This window comes from Podarcis vaucheri (genome assembly GCF_965113315.1).
Source record: "Podarcis vaucheri genome assembly, chromosome: 6".
Classification (NCBI taxonomy): Eukaryota; Metazoa; Chordata; class Lepidosauria; order Squamata; family Lacertidae; genus Podarcis; species Podarcis vaucheri.
The window spans coordinates 99816007-99836561 of NC_138764.1; the positions used below are offsets into that span (position 1 = coordinate 99816007).

Here is a 20555-nt window from a genome sequence, read left to right on the forward strand (position 1 = left end):
CATGGTGTTTTTTCCTTATTTCTGACTATTTAAACCATCCCTCTATGCATTTTCCTTGGCACCACGTGCAGGAAGGTCCCTTCTAAAGGAATTTCAGCAGTCTGTTAAAGCCACTCCACCTGGCCTGGGCATTTTATTTTATTTTATTGGCACTGCCGGAGCAACCCGCCTTTGCCAATGGAAGGGCAGCGGGTGCATCAAATTGCCCCGACTCAGCACTGGCAGCAAACAGCCTCCCACTTCCAAACGCCTTATGAATTTTTTAGAGAAGGACCAAAGTGCCTTGCTGAGTCAGCCAATCAGAGGCAGCGGATTAGCGAGAGACGGATCTTAAATTATTAAGCAAGCACAGCTAGATGGGAGGTCGAGAGGGAGAGAGGGAGTTGCTCCTTTCGCTGAACGGAAAGGCAGAAACACGGCCTGAGAGCCAGGAGGATGCAATAGTTTTAGCGACTGGGCAGGCCAGAGACAAAATGTGTGGGAGGGAATCCGTTTCCCCTCCAGGTCATAAATTTTTATTGATTTTCACGATTTTTACAGATTTGCTTAAATTTCAATATATGCTTTTCTTAAAATTTTGACTTAACCACCCTCACTTCCATGAAATTTTTATCCCCACCTTTTACCTACAGCTTTGTAGAACACGCTTTTATCTAATATAATTATTGTATTTATCTAATACAATACAATTATCTAGTACAATTTCACTTATCATTGTTTTCATTCCACTGCTCATAATTTGAACCCTGCTCACGTTTTCATTTGACTATAACAGTTCTTTAAACAGTCCAAAAAGGGTCTCCACTCTTCCATGCCCATTTCGTCTCTCTTCTCTCTTATTTTTGCTGTCAATTTTGCCATTTCTGAATAGCTCATTCACTTCTGAAGCCATTCCTCCTTGGTTAGTCCTTCTCTTCCTTTCCATTTCTGCATGTACAGGATACCAGCTGCTGTTGTTGCATGCATAAATAGTTAAACCATCTTTTCCGGGACCTCCATCCCTATTATCCTTGGGGCTCCCTTTGCTTTTGCTGTTCGGAAGTCCAATTCAATAACTGATATAAGAATCAAGGCTACAACCTTTGATTGGCAGGTCAACTAAATCAGGGTAGGGAACCATCTGCAGCTCAAAGGCCACATTCTCCTCTTGCAATTTTCTGGGGGACCACATGCTCACGGTGGGCTTTCAGGCCAAGGGAGCCAGCATTTGTCTGCAGACAACTTTCCAGGTCATGTGGTGGCCAGCAGGACTAAACCGCTTCTAGTGTATCGGGACACCGTAATGGAAACCAGAGTGCACAGAAACGCCGTTTACCTTCCTGATGCAGCAGTACCTATTTATCTACTTTCACTGGCCTGCTTTCGAGCTGCTAGGTTGGCAGAAGCAGGGACCGAGCAACGGGAGCTCACCATGTCGTGGGGATTCGAACCACTGACCTTCCGATTGGCAAGCCCAAAATGCTCAACGGATGGTCTGGGAATCAGCTTGTGTTTACATGAGTAGAACGTGTCCTTTTATTTAAGATGCATCTCTGGGTTATTTGTGGGGCATAGGAATTCATTCATTTTCCTCCAAAAAATATAGTCTGGCCCCCCACAAGATCTGAGGGACAGTGGACCGACTCCCTGCTGGAAAAGTTTGCTGACCCCTGCCCTAGACTCTGTGTTTAGACCCTGGTAGCATGTCTTCTTTAACCCCAGACCTGGAATTTCTGCATCCACAGTGGCTGTACACCTACCGACTCCAGATCGGTCCTGCCGTTTAAGGGCATTTCCAAGTCCAGGAAGGAAAAGAGGACCAGGGTGACAGCAGTGCTTGGCATCAGCAGTTCTCAGAGGGCACTGGGCATTGTTCATTAATGGTGGCAATGTTACTCCCTGCTGAGTGTCCCCAGTGGAAGGTACCATTGACACTGGAGATGCAAAACAGTTTGGTGCAAAGAGCACCACGTAAGCCCTGCTCCCCCAGGAAAAGAATGACTTACAAGGTGATGCAGTAAATCCAAGGTTAATTACTCTAGGATGACAACCTTCACTGCTCAGTGATTTGATTCAAAGCAGGACAACCATAACCCGTCTCCTGCAAGGGCAGTGATCTTGGAGCATGGTTTCCTTAGCCCTGGTCGATGCCCATCCTGCTGAAGAAGTAGAAGAGTTTGGATTTGATATCCCGCTTTATCACTACCCTAAGGAGTCTCAAAGTGGCTAACAATCTCCTTTCCCTTCCTCCCCCACAACAAACACTCTGTGAGGTGAGTGGGGCTGAGAGACTTCAGAGAAGTGTGACTGGCCCAAAGTCACTCAGCAGCTGCATGTGGAGGAGCAGGGAAGCGAAGCTGATTCACCAGATTACGAGTCCACCACTCTTATTATTATTTTTTAATTACAAAGAAAAAAGACAAAAACAGAAAAATAAAAAAAATAAAACCATCATTTTCAAATTCTCCACTTTCATTACCTTCTTTCCATGACCTCCTCCTCCTCCCATCTCTTGTATCTTGATTAATAATTGTCACAGCAAATCCATTCCATAATTCATAATATTCTGTCATTACATTACCTTACTCTATTTTCATCTTATCTTATAAAAAACCATAAAACTTAAGACTTAAATCTTATTTTTACCAGCTTCTCATAACCATTACCTTTTTACCTAATTCTTTAAACATTTTTACAAGAGCCAAGTAATTTCATTTCAACATTTTTCCAACGTTCATAAAACATTTCTAATGATAAAAAAATAAAATAAAAACAATCCAGTCTTCTTCCAGCATCCCCTCCCCCCGGTCCCGGGATTGTCAGTCCTTTTTATCCCATTAGTCTGGCACATTAACCTGGTGAGCTTATATCCGAGGCCTTCAAATCTCTTCCATGTCCCTTCCGCAGCTCTTCTTCATATTTTCCTTTCACTCGTGGGAACTCCAGCTTGGTAGTGTTTTTGACCCTTTTCAACAAATCAGCCCCTTTCCCATAGTCCAGACAAGACTCCATGTGGTATTTTAAGACATGTTTCAAATTCCCTCCAAAATTGGAAATCCCAACAGCTCCAAACCTCTGACGGCCCATTGCCAGACTCGGAAAGTCCAAACATCTCTACGAGTCCACCACTCTTAACCACTACACCACACTGGCTCTCTGCTGAAGGAAGGCAGGGGGCTTGAAAAACCAGGATTGCATCCAATGTTGCATGAGCAGAATTCCCCTTGGGCAACGGGACTTCCTATTCCTCTCCCTACATGTTCCCCCCAAATCCACTTACCCTATGAAGAAGTTCATAGAATCATAGAATCATAGAGTTGGAAGAGACCACAAGGGCCATCGAGTCCAACCCCCTGCCAAGCAGGGGTGCACAGCATGCGTTGCCTTCAGAGGATGGGCGATTCTGTTGACAAGCAGAATGGCAGCAATGGATACAACTCTTGGGTGTTAAAATGCTCCACCGTGAGGATTGCAAGCAAAAACAACCTACAGGTCTTTTTCCTCACCAATGTATTTGTGGAGGAAAGCCAGAAATTTGGTTGGTTGATAGACTTAACAATGCTGGGGGGTTTGTGTTTTTTTTCCCCAGTAAAAGTAAGCAGCATAATTAAGGGACGCGGGTGGCGCTGTGGGTTAAACCACTGAGCCTAGGACTTGCCAATCAGAAGGTCGGAGGTTCAAATCCCCGCGACGGGGTGAGCTCCCGTTGCTCAGTCCCTGCTCCTGCCTACTTGGAGTTTGAAAAGCACGTCAAAGTGCAAGTAGATAAATAGGTACTGCTCCAGCAGGAAGGTAAATGGCATTTCTGTGCGCTGCTCTGGTTCGCCAGAAGTGGTTTAATCATGCTGGCCACATGACCTGGAAACTGTATGCCGGCTCCCTTGGCCAATAAAGCGAGATGAGCGTCACAACCCCAGAGTTGGTCACGACTGGACCTAATGGTCAGGGGTCCCTTTACCTTTACCTTTAAGCAGCATAATTAAGATCCAGGATGCTGAGCTCAGCCTCCCAAATCCTTTCCGGCTCATGTTGCTCACTTCCCGTTCACTGCCATTTCCCCCTGCAACTTTTGCATCCTTGCAGAGTTTTGCCCTGCCCGCCATGCTGTTTAGCATCTATCTGAAACCACTAGGATCTGTCAACAGGAGATTTAGAGTGAGGTGTCGCCACTGTGAATCACGCCCAGCTTTATCTCTCAGCTCCGTCTGAATCAGGAGAGGCAGTTGAGGTGTTGACTGGTGCTTGAAGGCAATGATGGAATGGATGCCGGCCAATGAATTGAACTTGAATCCTGAAAAGACATGTTGCAAGTTCTCAAGCCTGAGAGATGGGGAGGCACCCTGTTCAGGACAGAGCTGTGGGGTGTGATCCATGAGAGGCCATCAAATACAGTGGTGCCTCGCAAGACGAAATTAATTCGTTCCGCAAGTTTTTTCTTCTTGCGAGTTTTTCGTCTTGCGATGCACGGTTTCCCATAGGAATGCATTGAAAATCAATCAATTCCTATGGAAACCGCCTTCAGACCAGGTCCGGGGACAGTCTGTCCCCCGACCTCTTCTGCGAAGCAAGCCCATAGGGAAATTCGTCTTGCGAAGCGCCTCCAAAACAGATAACCCTTTCGTCTTGCGGGTTTTCCGTCTTGCGAGGCATTCATCTTGTGAGGTACCACTGTACAACATTCCTTGTAATGCTAGAGAAGACATGTGGAGGAATGTTTGGTCCAATCAGTCGAAACTTCCTGTTCCTCCCGGCTGGAGCATCTTTCCTTTGCATGTGATAGAAGGTGGGTGTGGCCTTACCTGTCCAGGTAACAAAAGGACGAGTCATGCAGCACTCTCTTTGACTTCCTTCATCGTTTGACCAGCTTTTAGCTAGGACTGCTCTGCTAGCTTCTCAGCTAGAAGCACTGGGATTATTCCCCCATATGGGGCAGATCTACATGTACATATTTGTCTGCCTTCAGGAATCCAACTGTGAATTGATGTGAGTAAACTTTTTTATCATCTTTGAATAAGATTGTGGCGTCTTTATTCTTTTTAAGAAGAATTCAAGGGAACTTACCAGGAATGTACAATTCAATCTGAGACAGATTGAATTGTTTAATAGTGAGAGGCTCACACGAGCCTGCAACCAGCTATCTGCTGTGTATGAAAAGAGGAATGTAAACTCTGCTAAGTAAAGGAACTTGCTAGCGCAAGTTAGGAAAGATATTAATAAACAATATATCCTCTCTTGCCACCCTAGACATTCCCACAAGAGCTGCACTCTGTCCAGTTTGAGGGATGTTGCTAGATCCAAAACTGTTACTGGGGACTCTGGTATTCAGGAAAATATATTTCCTAGCTACAGCCCTCAACAACAGAAGTCACATAGAAGTTCTGGGCAGCTCCTCTTAAGAGAGAGGCTCACTGGCAAAACGGCAGGCTAGATGTGAAATCTGAACATGAGAAAGACTGCACAATGTTTTCTCGTGATTCATCTGCTGTCATAGGGAAGGACCAGCTGTCTCTTCTTGGGGGAAAGCTTCCAACCAAGCCGATAGCAGCTCCTGTCAGGCTTGCAAGTTCCCCTATGGATGTGTGTTAAAATCTGTACAGTGGTACCTCGGGTTAAGAATTTAATTTGTTCTGGAGGTCAGTTCTTAACCTGAAACTGTTTTTAACCTGAAGCACCACTTTAGCTAATGGGGCCTCTCGCTGCCACCGCACTGCCACTGTGCGATTTCTGTTCTCATCCTGAAGCAAAGTTCTTAACTCGAGGTACTATTTCTGGGTTGCAGAGTCTGTAACCTGAAGCATATGTAACCCGAGGTACCACTGTACTGGGAATACCATAGCTTTAACTATATGGACCTTTGTCGGCAAGGTGATGTCTCCTCTTATGTTGCACTGGGGACATTGAAAGCGGCCTTCTGCTGAGTCAGCCCATTGGTCTACCTACACTGGCTGGCAGCAGCACTCCATTGTTTCAGGCAGGGTTCTCTCCCAGTCCTCCCTGGAGGTGCCTTCTGCATGAAAAACTGATGCTCTACCACTGAGATACCGCTGAGCCTGAACGCAGCAAGCTATTCTGCACAACAGCTTCTGAGCAGGAGCAGCCCATTTGGGTGGCAAGAGATTGGGTTGTTAGAAAGACGCTTGGTTGTTTCCTTATTTTAGCAGTTCCTGTGCGGCTCAAGGTGGCCTCCAATGATAAAGCGAGCTGAATTCATTTTGAACACACTGGACTATAATGAACTGGTTTGTGGGGAGCAGATTGGAAGCCTAGGCAGGTGTAACCTGAAGTGTCTGTAACCTGAGGTACCACTGTACAAGGAAGAGGGCAGACTAGGGATGCCTTAAATCAAGGGCCTGACTGATCTCCCTTAAATGGTGCTCTTGCTCCAAGCAGGTCGAGCTGTAACCTGATGCCTCCATAGCAGTGGAATTTCTGCTTCTCCAAATGGTCTAGATGCAGACTCATGGCCTCTCCATCAGCCAAGTTCCCCCTCCTCCCTGCTCTGCCACTGCTTGCTTTCTTTGCCTTCTATTCCAGGAATGGGAAACCTCCAAATCAGGGACTCAGTGTGGCCCTCCAGACATCTCTTCTGTAATAGGTATGAGTTACTCGTGCGTAAACTGGTGCCTTTCTCGGTTAATTTGCCTTGTTAAACCTTTCTGACTGCACAGCCCCTTCTCATCGTGGCTGCCTCAGTCACTGGCAGAATCCGTCAGTGGGCGTTTCTTGAACCTCTTCCAGCATAAAAGTTGTTTGACACCCAGTCTCCTCCTCCTCTCACTGCGCAGGAGTCTTCTGCGCAGGGAAGGCGTGGGTAGCGGAGGACCTGGGCTCTCCTCACTGATGTCCAGTGAAGAGTCCTGGAGCCCTCTCCCCAATTCCCCCGTCTGCCCCCCTGCATCCCTGGTGTTGCGCTGAATGGCTTCCCCCTCTACTGAGCTGCTTCTCCCCCGGCTGCTGGGTCCTTCGCCAGCATCATCTGGGAGCCTCCCCTTCGCCTCTCGCTCCGATGTCAGTTCCCTGACATCTTCTCTCTCCCCCTGAATGCTCCCTGGGCCACATCCCTCACTAGCCCTCCTTCACCCACCCCTCAATTTTTTGCCATTCTTGCATGCCTGGACAGAGAACAGATAGGGGAGCATGTAGAAGAAAACTAGCCTGCCTTGTTGGCCTGTGGCCCTCAGAAAGGAGCATGGCCAGGATAAAAAAAGTTCCCCATCCCTTATCTAGTCTGATGAAGAGTTCTGGATAACTTAAGTGTTATCCAGTTGTTGATATTGTTGTTAATGTTGTTGATACTGTTTTATAGATTATAACTGCTGTACTGATTTCTTAGAATATTACTTTTGCTTTCATTGTGATGTTTAATTTTTAGTTTTTGTTAAGAGTGTTCTATAGATTGTAATTGTTTCACTTATTATTTGTTAATTATTCCATACGATTTATGCTGTATTCACAGTGTTCTATTATGTTCTATTGTGTTGTTATTATTCGTTGGTTGTAAGCCACGCCAGGATTCGTCTGAATGAAAAGCGGCATAGAAAATATAACCAATCGGTACTTCAAATAATGCACACTATTTTGCAAAATTTTATCTGGCCACTTCTTGTTGCTGCTGTTATCACTGTTGTTTTCTTTACCACTTTCTGCATGAATGTCTCAAGGCAATGTTCCAGAGAAGTGGCAAAAAAGAAAAGAGTTTAAAACACACACACACAAAAAAACACCAGATATATTTACAAAACAAAACAACACAAAATAGACCCTGATGGCAGAGACCCGTTCATTCACCTGGGAGAGACTGTCTGAAAAATTGCCTTCAATTGTTTCTGGAAAGTCATATCTTGACAATTGTGCTGTTCAAAAGAAGATAATCGGGCACACTGAAAGCCTAGGCTTCTGAAAGCTTTGGAATTTGCAGGACAACAACAACAACAGCAACAACAACAACAACAACAACAACAACAGATGATGATGGTATTGCCCTAATATGGTTTTTGAATTTTTCTTATGAGCTGGCATAATGAGTTTTCCTTTTTGTGTAATCTGTGTTGGGTGATCCTGAGTATATGACCCCTTCCTTGAAGGATCAGAGCAAAATTCACCCAGGTTCATTCTTTGCAAGAATCTCAACAGGTGCTAATGAGTCCGTCCCCCCCCCCCGAAACTGCCCCAAAGGATCTGCCAGAGTCCAATATCTTCACTCCTGTGAGCAATCTTTTCCCTAGTGCAGTTTTTGTTAGCCTGGTGACCTCTCAGTGTTTTGGACTACAACTCCCATGAGCACCAGCTGGCACAGCTGGAGGGTGTCGGGTTGATGACAGTGGTGTGTTGACAGTTCTCAAGTTCCTATTTATACCCACAAGGTGGCACGACGAGTCTTACGACAGCCAACAACTGCAAGGGCACCAAGCTGGCACTGCACAGCACAGACCAACACGTTCTGCCAATCTGTATAGACACAATCACACTTGTCTCCTGCCCACTTCATCATAAGAACACAACAGCATTCAAAGTCTGCGTTGTCACCTTTAAAGCCCGGAGCATCAAGACTCAGTTATTGCAATGCACGCACCCCAGAATGCCAGAAGAAGCCAAGAGACGTGTTTTGAAACAGCCTGGAGACGGCCAAATTAGGCAGCACCTCATCCCACTCAGATGAGCGCATGGCTGGCTTGCCACAAGGAATAGCCCCCGTGTGGCTGAAATTTCAGAGGAGACACTTTTGTGCAGAATTTATCGTGCTCTTCTATTCCCAGGATTATGGGAGGTGCATTCTGGTCCAGGGGCTTGGGATTATCTTAAATGCCCCCTCTACACTTCCCAGGATTCCTTGGGAAGGAAACCACAACCGCGATGCCCTTTTCTTCAACAGTTTAAGAGAAATGCTTTGGTTTCTGCCCCTTGAGATTCATCCTCTCTCTCCTTTGCTCTGAAAACACATTGTTAATTACTGCAGTTATTGATTCCTACAGCTCATCTGTGACTTAAAAGCCTTGCGGGCACATAAAAGGATGGCTTGGTTATCCTTTCATATTTTTAGTATAAAAACTTAAAAATTACGCCGGGAGGGGGTTTGATTTTCTGATTCGCTTGAGCATTAATTACAAAAGGACGGCCAAATGAAGCTAACAGGTCAGAGCTAGGCTCTTGTGTAAGATAGAAAGTGGGTTGTTGTTGTTTAGTCGTTTAGTTGTGTCTGACTCTTCCTGACCCCCTGGACCAGAGCACGCCAGGCACTCCTGTCTTCCACTGCCTCCTGCAGTTTGGTCAAACTCATGCATGTAGCTTCAAGAACACTGTCCAACCATCTCGTCCTCTGTCGTCCCCTTCTCCTTGTGCCCTCAATCTTTCCCAACATCAGGGTCTTTTCCAGGGAGTCTTCTCTTCTCATGAGGTGGCCAAAGTATTGGAGCCTCATCTTCAGGATCTGTCCTTCCAGTGAGCACTCAGGGCTGATTTCCTTAAGAATGGAGAGGTTTGATCTTCTTATAGTCAGAATGGAATTTTGGCGGTTATCTCTGTTAGAATTACTGCTCCATGATTGCAGTCATAGGATAGTTGTCTGTCACATGATGGTGTATGTTTTGACTCCACAGAGTGGGAAGTGACGGAGACAGGATGTTTGTGTTACTGTGTTCCGTGAAGTGGGACTATTGTCCTTTTTCTCTTTGCTGTCTGATGCTAGAGAGAGGGAGCCATGTTGCAGTGCTCCGTGTGTGTTTATATGAAAATAATTAGCCAAAATGCTGAGTTGCTGAGGTCTGTCATGCGCATGATGCGCAAACTCTGCAGATCCCTAAGTGTGCCGGTGTCGGTTGGCATTGGTAGCTGTGATGTTCTCTCTGCCAGGGTCCTACTCGAGTGTAGGCTGAACTCATGACAATCTCATCTAAACCATTGCTTGATGCAAAATCTGCAATTATAAGATGCAGCCACAGCATCTCGGACAGGGAGCTAGTCAGCCTCTGTTTCAATGCCTCCAACCTGAAGTGATTGCTGGGTGACGCAGAAACGCCACACCATCTTCACCACTGCATACCAGCAGAACCAATTTTGGGTTCCCGTCAGCGCACTGGTTTGCACCATGGCGACTCCCTCCAGGTAAGCAAGTGGCCCACTTTCTGAGAGACTAACACAGCAGTTTTGCCCCCATCCAAGGACCTACTTCTCTGCCCATCAAACAACCCCATCCCAAGGCAGTCTGTCCTCCTACCATCAGAAAGTTCCTCTTCATGTTTGACCCAAATCTGCTTCTGTTAACTCTTCCCCCTGCCCCACTCTTTTCCCTCTAACCCAGTGTTTCTCAACCTTGGGTCTCCAGCTGTTTTCGGACTACAATTCCCATCATCCATGATCACTGGCCTCGGTAAGCTAAGGATGATGGGAGTTGTAGTCCAAAAACAGCTGGAGACCCAAGGGAGGAAAACACTGCTCTAACCAAACATGGTGCCCACAGGGTCCCCATCCATCCATCCTTCCCCCCAGCCTTCCAATATTAGGCTGGAAAGAACAAGGGCCTTTTTTTCACCTGGAACTCACCAGAACTCAGTTCCAGCACCTCTTTTTTCTAGAAAAATAGCACTGGAAAGAGCAACTGTATTGCAGCCAAAAGAACTGGTGTGGGGGGGAGAGAGAGGGGGGGAGAGGGAGAGACCTGCAGACCCATAAAGGTCACAGTCCTTTGTTTTAACCTATAGCTCAGCTACTAGCATGCTAAAATTGATTGATTGATTGATTACAGTGGTACCTAGGGTTAAGTACCGTATTTTTTGCTCTATAAGACTTTTTCCTTCCTAAAAAGGGGAAATGTGTGTGCGCCTTATGGAGCGAATGCAGGCTGCGCAGCTATCGCTGAAGCCAGAACAGCAAGAGGGATTGCTGCTTTCGCTACGCAGCAATCCCTCTTGCTGTTCTGGCTTCTGAGATTCAGAATAGTGTAATGCTTAGAGAACCGCGCTAGAACCTGTGAGAGACCAGGGTTCAAATCCCCACTCGGCCATTAAGCTCAGTGGGTGACCTTGGGCCAGACACTGCCTCTCAGACTAGCTAACCCACAGAGCTCCTTGGAAACAAAAGTGAGATGCAAATTATTATTTTTCATAAAAAAATAATTTTGTAAGTTGTGTGTCCTTGTTTCTCCATTTGATCCTTTTACGCGGTTTTGAATGCTTTGAGTTATTTTATGAATTGCAAGTAGCCCTTATCTTTCTTATAGTTTAGTAAAAAAAAATTGTTAAGTGCAAACTGTTTATTATTTCCTGGAATTTAATTTTGCCGTTTACTGTTATATTCTAATGGATTGCTGAAGATTGCTTTATTTGATACAAGTTGTCTATTTTAAAGTTAGGTTTTTATTACGACTTTTTGTATTGGATCAGATTGCTCTTAAGCGTGTGATCGTTGCTGTCTGTATTGTTGTTTCTTCAGCTTGTAAATCGCCTTGTTTCTGGTAATATAGGAAGGTGGTGTACAAATTAAAAGTGAAATGAAATGAAATAAATAATAAATTATTTGGGGCAGCCTTGCTGTAGTAAGACACGCTTTTAAAAATTCCTTTTTAAAATGGTATTTTTAGCCTTCGAATTATTAGTTTGCTGTCATTACCACTGCTATTTATGTTACGCTCTCATCACACAAAACACATTCGCCTGATCATATAAAAGTTAAACAGGCTTTTAAGCATTTTATTTCCAACATATTTTAAGACCCAGGTGGCAATTCTTCCTGCAGGAGATGCTTGGCAAGTTGCCTAGCAACCGTACATGATCCCCCCTCCCTCTCAAAACATCCTTCATGTAAATATTTTTGGGCCTTGTTGGTCAAACCCAGCTGTAAAATTAGGGCATCAGCTGCTACTACAGCCTGAGGCCAATGTAGCAAAATACAAAAAACAACAACAGGGTACCTCCAGGTACCCTTCGGGGTTTGGGGTGGGTGCCTGTGTCTCTCATTCTGATGTTCAATTTTTTTTGGGGGGGTCTGCATGGAATTGCAGAACCTTGAATTGGAAGGGACCCCAAGAATCATTGAGTCCAACCACCTGCAATGCAGAAAATACGCAGGAGTCCCAGATGGGGATCGAACCCGCAACCTTGGCGTTATCAACACCATGGTCTAGCCACAGATGTACCCCTTGGCCTCTCATAGCCAACCATGGCTCTAGATAGCCATGTTGTTTAAGAGCCGTTGCGCACCAAGTGCTTTTAGTGATGCTTTTGCTGCGAGCTTTCAGGCGAGGTGTAAAGATGAAACGAACCACAAAGGACCATTTGCAACACAGTGGACGCTCAGGTTGCGAACGTGAACCATGCGGGATGTATGTTCGCAACCCGCAACGGCGCGTCTGTGCATGCACGGTTTGCAATTCTGTGCTTCTGCACATGCGCAAAGCACAATTTAGTGCTTTTGCGCATGCCCGACCGCTGAAACTCAGAAGCTCCGGTACTTCCGGGTTTCGGCGGGTGAGTAACCCGAAAAAACACAACCTGAAGTGGCTGTAACCCGAGGTATGACTAATATTGTTGTCGTTTAGTCGTGTCTGACTCTTCGTGACCCCATAGACCAGAGCATGCCAGGCACTCCTGTCTTCCACTGCCTCCCGCAGTTTGGTCAGACTCATGCTGGTCGCTTCGAGAACACTGTCCAACCATCTCATCCTCTGTCGTCCCCTTCTCCTTGTGCCCTCCATCTTTCCCAGCATCAGGGTCTTTTCCAGGGAGTAATATTATAGTTATGTATTAAAACATGGGTAGACAAACTAAGGCCCGGGGGCCAGATCCGGCCCAATCGCCTTCTCAATCCAGCCCACAGACGGTCCAGGAATCAGCGTGTTTTTACGTGAGTAGAATGTGTGCTTTTATTTAAAACACATCTCTGGGTTATTTGTGGGGCATAGGAATTCATTCTTTTTTAAAAAAAAATACAGTCCGGTCCCCCTCAAGGTCTGAGGGACGGTGGGCCACCCCACCCCCCACTGAAAAAGTTTGCTGACCCCTGTATTAGAATCTTAGCAGTAGACCTGGAAGGGGCCTAACCCCCTGCAATACAAGAGTCTTGCATTACAATACAAGATTGCATTACAATACAAAATTGCAATACAAGAGACTTGCGATGCAAGTATTCCTGGCCAAGTCAGGACTCGAACCCACGACCCCAAGTCTCACGCTCTACCGACTGCTCTTAATAATACTGCCAGCACGAAGAGGTGATAACGACTCACGGGCAGACTGGCCCAACCGCACAAACGACACCCCCACGTTTTCGCTGTGGATGTTGTATACCAGTTTTATTGGTAAAATTTGAACACAAAGCCTCACGGACGCCGGGACATGCTTTTCCTTTTAAAGAATTTCCACTGGACTTTAATGGTGAGCATCCAGTCGTTGACATACAGACTCTTACAAGCGGATGTGCACGCATGCCCCTCGGGGAGAAGGTGGCGGCATCCCGGCTGCGGGGATGGTTTCTGCGCGAGGCACTGGGCACCTACGATTCATTTGCCAGCCTTCTGGGCCTTCTGGGCCGATTTGGTGACCTTGCCGGCCCCGCCGCTCTTCTTCTCCACGTTCTTGATGACGCCCACGGCCACGGTCTGCCGCATGTCGCGCACGGCAAAGCGCCCTGCATGGGGCACACGAAGGGTTAAGAGTGAGAGGCTGGGCGGAGGAGGAGGGCACTTCCTGCTAGTGCCACAGAGCCTACGGCGCTCTACTGCCCTCTAGTGGCAAAATGCGGCCGTGCAGATCTCATTATTATTACTATTATTGTTGTTGCTGCGGCCGCCGTTATGTATTTATTTACCCTGTAGCAGAGTCTCAAGGTGGGTGTACTGATAAAAATAAGAACAGCTAAAAACATAGGGGGTAAACAATGGTTAAAAATCGATGAAGCGTTGATAGAATCAAAACTAACGAAAAGGAAAATAGAAAGAAAATAAGGATAAAATGCTGAAATATGTTAAGGTTTTTTTTGAAATATAATATTGAGCAGCAAATAAGCATGGGTAGTGAGACATCAGGACAGTGAGGAGGGAATTCAACTTTTAAATTTGTATGAAATTTGAATTCATTTGATGTTAAATTTGCTAAGAAATGAAAAGCAATAAAAATTAATTGGCAAAAATGTAAGACAGAATCAAAACAATCTATCTATTTATAATAAAACCATACCAATCATAGAATCGTGGAGTAGTTATCTTTTGAAGTTATCTTTTGCCCAGTGTAGGGCTTGAACCCTCGACCCTGCCATTAAGTATCTCATGCTCTAACCAACTGAGCTATCTCTGTATTTCGTATATTTGTGTTTTGATGTTTTGAATGTTTGCTCTAAGTCAGCCTTTCTCAACCTGTGGGTCCCCAGATGTTGTCGAACTACAACTCCCATCACCCCTAGCTAGCAAGTCCAGAGCTCAGAGATGATGTTGTAGTCCAACAACATCTGGGGACCCACAAGTTGAGAACCGCTGCTTCTGGGACCAGCTCATTGTGGAAAAGTGGCAGCTAAGTAAACTCCATCCATCCATCATAGCTCTGATACAGAGAGAATGCAAGTGGCAGAACACATAAGCAGAGAGCAGAAAGCACAGCTCCCTCTTTAGGTCTAACAGCCTGGCTAAAATATATGCCTTCTTCAATGGAGTGGGTGAGTCAATTCTGCTCAAAAAGTGTCTGCAGTAGCCATTGGAGAATTCCAAGTTTTCTTCCAAAAAAAAAGGAACTTGCTGTGATTAAGAAAAGGGAACCCCTTTCCCAAATTGCCCTAGGCTGCTCTTTAAAGCCTCCCATCTTCAGAGATTTAAAAGGCAGCATGGATACACTTCCAAAGGACTTTGGAACAACCCAATGCTGCGCTTTGAAGCCCCAATAATCGGGGCTTCAAAGCGCAGCATTGCCCAACGTCGCAGTGCCATTAGGCGATTGGCAGGTGGGCAAGCCATTCAGCCGTCAAATCTGCCCCACTAGAGGTAGGGCAATTAAGATATGGGCCATAGAAGGTTCCCTCCCGCTCCTAGGTCTATCTTACATCAGAGTTTCTGGGCATCTAGCTGTTTAGCTTGAAATAGCCCCCCATCACCCAACTTAGTAGGCATCTGAGGGAAAGATGAAGTTCTCACCCAGGGGTGGGTACTGGGAGAAGCTCTCCACACACATGGGCTTCCCCGGGATCATCTCCACAATCGCGGCATCCCCCGATTTCAAGGATTTCGGGTTGTCCTCCAGCTTCTTGCCGGAACGCCGGTCAATCTTCTCCTTCAGCTCGGCGAATTTGCAAGCGATGTGGGCAGTGTGGCAGTCAATGACAGGGGAATATCCAGCGCTGATCTGGCCGGGGTGGTTCAAGATGATCACCTAAGCCGTGCAACAGAACGAGAGAAGGACTCAGGCCAGAACAAATTCGGGAAGGGCATGGGATGACCACGGCAACTTTCTGGCTTTCCTAGCTGGGCAACGCTGCTCCCTTGTGGAAGGCTGCTGAAAAGCCAGCCGCTTCTAGCTACTGCATTCTGGAAAATGGGCTCCTGCAGACTGGCAGTATTTTGCAGGAGGGATTCAAGTGCACTTTCGGAAACTAAAGGTGCATCTATATTCCCGTTTATTCCATGATTTCTGAGGGCCCCCCCGGAAAACCAGCAGTTTACTTCTGAATCGGAACAAATGCCAGTCTGCAGGAAACCCAGTTGCTGTTTGTTCCAGTTCATTAGCAAACAGCAGGTTTTCTGGACAAAAGCGGTGGGTCAAAAAAAAACCCTTGAACCTGTGACTTGAAATCACAAGATGAACAAAAGTGTGGATGGGAGAAGCCATACTTTCGCACAATTAAAGCGGATGACATTGCTCTGTCACCCTACTGGGAAAAATCCACCCTAAAAGAGAAATGAACCTCTTGCTGTTAGGAAAGTGACAGGGAGATGAATTTGAACAAACTGGAAAACAAAAAAATACCCTGAAATACTCTCCGGTTTGGCTAATACCAGAAACTAGGGCAGGAGTAATCAGCGTGGTGCTTTCCAAATGTTGCTGAACTACAACTCCCATCATTCTTGAGCACTGGGCATGCTGGCTAAGGCTAATGGAACATGCAGTCCACAACAGCGGGAAGGCACTGGCCTTCCTCTCCACTTAGAGGGTCTTAACTTTGCATTATCACTTTCCTTTTATTCTGAATCTGGCTTTCAAGTGATTAAAATGTCTAAGCCAAATAAATCTAAATAGCTACGTGCGTTGCAAAACATTCCACGAAGGGGCATATTGAAGGGAGAATTTACTTTTCCGTGGGATAGGTTATAAATTTAATGAGCAACAGCCCGGCATTCTTTTTGAGGAGGAAAACTGGCCTTTAACAAGGGTGCTCCGTGACCCTTCCATCAAAAGTCACTGAATGAGAGACTACTGATTCGTCGTCAGTCCTACAGACTAATCAGGAGACAAATTAAAACCTAGCCCTGGAGCTAAACAACTACAGTGGTACCTCTGGTTGCGAACGGGATCAGTTCCGGAGGCCCGTTCGCAACATGAAAAGAGCACAACCCGCAGCGGCGCGTCTGCGCACATGCGGGTTGCAATTCGCCCCTTCTGCGCATGCGCGTGACATCATTTTGCGCTTCTGCGCATGCGGTGAAACCCGGAAGTAACCCTTTCCGGTACTTCCAGGTCGGCACGGGACGTAACCTGAAAGAAGGTAGTATGAAGCGGACGTAACATGAGGTATGACTGTACGTCTTAGGCTTTCACTGGGCTTCACTCCTAGCCCAGTTAAGTGGGTGTAGGATTGCGCCTTTAGCAGTTTAACCACACCAAGCAAACTATTAAAAGCTGGCGTCCCGCACCGCGACTTCTGCAGAGTAAAATCTCAGGGCTCTTGTTTAATGCTGCGTCTTCCTCAAGCGTCACCGGCAGGACAGAGGTCTGCATCACGCAAACGGCCGCAGAAGCTGTGATACGACGGCAAAGGCTTTCAAAATGGCTGCCGCCTCGCTTTCTGCTGACCTGAGAAGTGAACTGGGCCGCCTCCTGAGGCGGGTCGGATTTGCTGTCGCCGCAGACGTTGCCGCGGCGGATGTCCTTGACGGACACGTTCTTGACGTTGAAGCCAACGTTGTCCCCTGGCAGCGCCTCGCTCAGGGCCTCGTGGTGCATCTCGACCGACTTCACCTCTGTGGTGATGTTGACGGGGGCGAAGGTGACCACCATGCCGGGTCTCAGGATCCCCGTCTCCACGCGGCCCACGGGGACGGTCCCGATTCCTGCGGAGGGGAAAAGAGGGCAGTGGGAAACATGCAATGAAACGCAATCCTCGAAACGCACTCCTCGGCAGCCATGCATTTAATAATAATAATATTATAATAATGATTTATTATTTATACCCCGCCCATCTGGCTGGGTTTCCCCAGCCACTCCGGGTGGCTTCCAACAGAACACTAAAATACAATAACCTATTAAACATTAAAAGCTTCCCTCAACAAACTGCCTTCAGATGTCTTCTAAAAGTCTGGTAGTTGTTTACCTCTTTGACATCTGGTGGGAGGGCGTTCCACAGGGCGGGCGCCACTACCGAGAAGGCCCTCTGCCTGGTTCCCTATAACTTGGCTTCTTGCAGCGAGGGAACCGCCAGAAGGCCCTTGGTGCTGGACCTCAGTGTCTGGGTAGAACGATGGAGGTTGAGGCGCTACTTCAGGTATACTGGACCGAGGCTGTTTAGGGCTTTAAAGGTCAGCACCAACAGTTTGAATTGTGCTCGGAAACGTACTGGGAGCCAGTGTACGTCTTTCAAGATTGGTGTTATGTGGTCTCGATGGCCGCTCCCAGTGACCAGTCTAGCTGCCGCATTCTGGATTAGTTGTAGTTTCCGGGTCACCTTCAAAGGTAGCCCCACGTAGAGCACATTGCAGTAGTCCAAGCGAGAGATAACTATGACACCATTTCACATCGCTATGGCTTCCCCCCAAGGGATTCTGGGAGCTGTCGTTTGTTCCGGGTGCCGAGAGTTGTCAGGAAACCCGCTGGTGCCCTCACAAAGCTACGGTTACAAGGGTGCTCTGAAAACTGTAGTTCTGAAAGGGGAGCAGGGCGTCTCCTAACAACTGTCAACATCCTCAACATACTACAGTTCCCAGAATCCTTTGGGGAAAGTGGTGACTGTTGAAAGTGTTATCATAGCAGTTTAAATGAATGGTGTGGACATGGCTGAAGAGGAACTGCAAGAGTTTAGCACTGGATATGAGGAGGAATTAAAAAACCTTTTAATGAGGGTGAAAGAGGAGAGTGCAAAATATGGTCTGAAGCTCAACATCAAAAAAAACGAAGATCATGGCCACTGGGCCCATCACCTCCTGGCAAATAGAAGGGGAAGAAATGGAGGCAGTGAGAGATTTTACTTTCTTGGGTTCCGTGATCACTGCAGATGGTGACAGCAGCCACGAAATTAAAAGACGCCTGCTTCTTGGGAGAAAAGCAATGACAAACCTAGACAGCATCTTAAAAAGCAGAGACATCACCTTGCCAACAAAGGTCCGTATAGTTATAGCGATGGTTTTCCCAGTAGTGATGTATGGAAGTGAGAGCTGGACCATAAAGAAGGCTGATCGCCAAAGAATTGATGCTTTTGAATTATGGTGCTGGAAGAGACTCTTGAGAGTCCCATGGACTGCAAGAAGATCAAATCTATCCATTCTGAAGGAAATCAGCCCTGAGTGCTCACTGGAAGGACAGATCGTGAAGCTGAGGCTAATACTTTGGCCACCTCATGAGAAGACTCGACTCCCTGGAAAAGACCCTGATGCTGGGAAAGATGGAGGGCCCAAGGAGAAGGGGACGACAGAGGACGAGATGGTGGGACAGTGTTCTCGAAGCTACCAGCATGAGTTTGACCAAACTGCGAGAGGCAGTGGAAGACAGGAGTGCCTGGCGTGCTCTGGTCCATGGGGTCACGAAGAGTCAGACATGACTAAACGACTAAAGAACAACAGCACTGGATATAACATCGGGCAACTTAAAAACACACCTTTTGGGAAAGCATAGGAAACTGCAGGCCCGGCGGCGATTCTGTTAATTTCAGCTGCGTATAACTGACAGCTCACGACTCTGCAGCCCCTTTCATGGAAAGCCTGGAGATGTTTTATGTTCAGGTCTGCATTTTGGTGATTTCATGTTTGTTAAAGAACCGTTCCACCTGCTGCCGCTGTTTCATGCTGCTAACTGCTTTTTGAATGGCTGTTTTTAAATTTTGTCTTTTTTACATTGTAGCTTTTTGGGGGAAGGGGAGAGAATATATGGTACAGTGGTGCCTCACAAGACGAAATTAATTCGTTCCGCAAGTTTTTTCTTCTTGCGAGTTTTTCGTCTTGCGAAGCACGGTTTCCCATAGGAATGCATTGAAAATCAATTAATGCGTTCCTATGGAGACCGCCTTCAGACCAGGTCCAGGGACAGTCTGTCCCCAGACCTCTTCTGAAGGCTGGCGGGGGGAGAAGGACTTTTCTCCCCACCGCCAGCCTTCAGAACAGCCTTCTGAAGGCTGGCGGTGGGAAGAAAAGCCCTTCTCCCGCCGCCAGCCTTCAGAAGAGTTCCCGGAGGGCTGCCTAGGCTGCGGATAGCAGCCTGCTGCCCGGTGCGAGGCAGACATCTGCAGCTTGGGGTGCCCTTCAGGACTTCCCCGCAGGGCTCTGCAAGCTGCGAATGTCTGCCCCACGCGAAGGGCGCTCTGCTTAAGAGCGCCCCTTGCGCGGGGCAGCATGCTGCTATCCGCAGCCTAGGCAGCCCTCTGCGCGCCTTCCCCTCTGTTCCCGGACCTGTCCTGAAGGCTTGCGGTGGGAGGAGGGCTTTCCTCCCCACCGCCAACATTCAGAATGCTGTTCTGAATGTTGGCGGTGGGGAGGAAAAACCCTCCTCCCACGCAAGTCCCGGGAACAGAGGCGAAGCGCTGCGCGCCTTCTCCTCTGTTCCCGGACCTCCCACCACAAGCCTTCAGGACAGGTCTGGGAACAGAGGAGAAGGTGCGCTGCACTTCCCCGCTGTCCCATGAGATTTCCCTATGGGCTTTCGTCTTGCGAAGCAAGCCCATAGGGAAATTCGTCTTGCGAAGCCTCTAAAAATCGGAAAACCCTTTCGTCTTGCGGGTTTTTCGTTTAGCGAGGCATTCGTCTTGCGGGGTACCACTGTATACCTTCCTAAGGTGGGCTACAACCAACCAATCAATGCACTCCAGCAGTAAAATGGGTGTACTCTGCACCCTAAAAATAATTAAGCGGCACATAAATGTCTACAATAAATTAAAAAGAATTGAACATTGCAGCAGCTCTACCAATGCTAGGAGGTTTTGCAAGCGACAGGTTTTTTGAAGAGGCTGCAATATTATTATTATTTGTGAAATGTATCTTCAAGTGTGAAATATTCTGAAAGAGCTTGTGAGTGACCTTCGGCAAATGAACTTAGAAATGCGAAGTGTTGAGACAAGGACAATAGAGACTTTAAAAAAGACTGGGAACCGTTTATGCTGTACCTACAGAAATATTGTAAAGAAGTGGACACACTAGCAGGGTTTGAGTAAACACAATTAAGAAATCAAGTATAAAAGTGCAG

General features: G+C 47.0%; 1 protein-coding gene across 1 annotated transcript in view; it reads right to left on the reverse strand.

Annotated features, from left to right (window-relative positions):
• Window positions 1–13236: 13236 nt before the first annotated feature.
• The window catches only part of EEF1A2 (eukaryotic translation elongation factor 1 alpha 2), a 42319-nt gene continuing 35000 nt past the window's right edge, over window positions 13237–20555 (reverse strand). The window contains exons 6-8 of the mRNA XM_082226234.1: window positions 16965–17221; window positions 15092–15326; window positions 13237–13599 (exon numbers count right to left, since the gene is read on the reverse strand). Of these exons, the coding sequence (XP_082082360.1) occupies window positions 13472–13599; window positions 15092–15326; window positions 16965–17221 (620 nt within the window). The 3' untranslated portion in view covers window positions 13237–13471. The remainder of the gene's footprint in view (window positions 13600–15091; window positions 15327–16964; window positions 17222–20555) is intronic.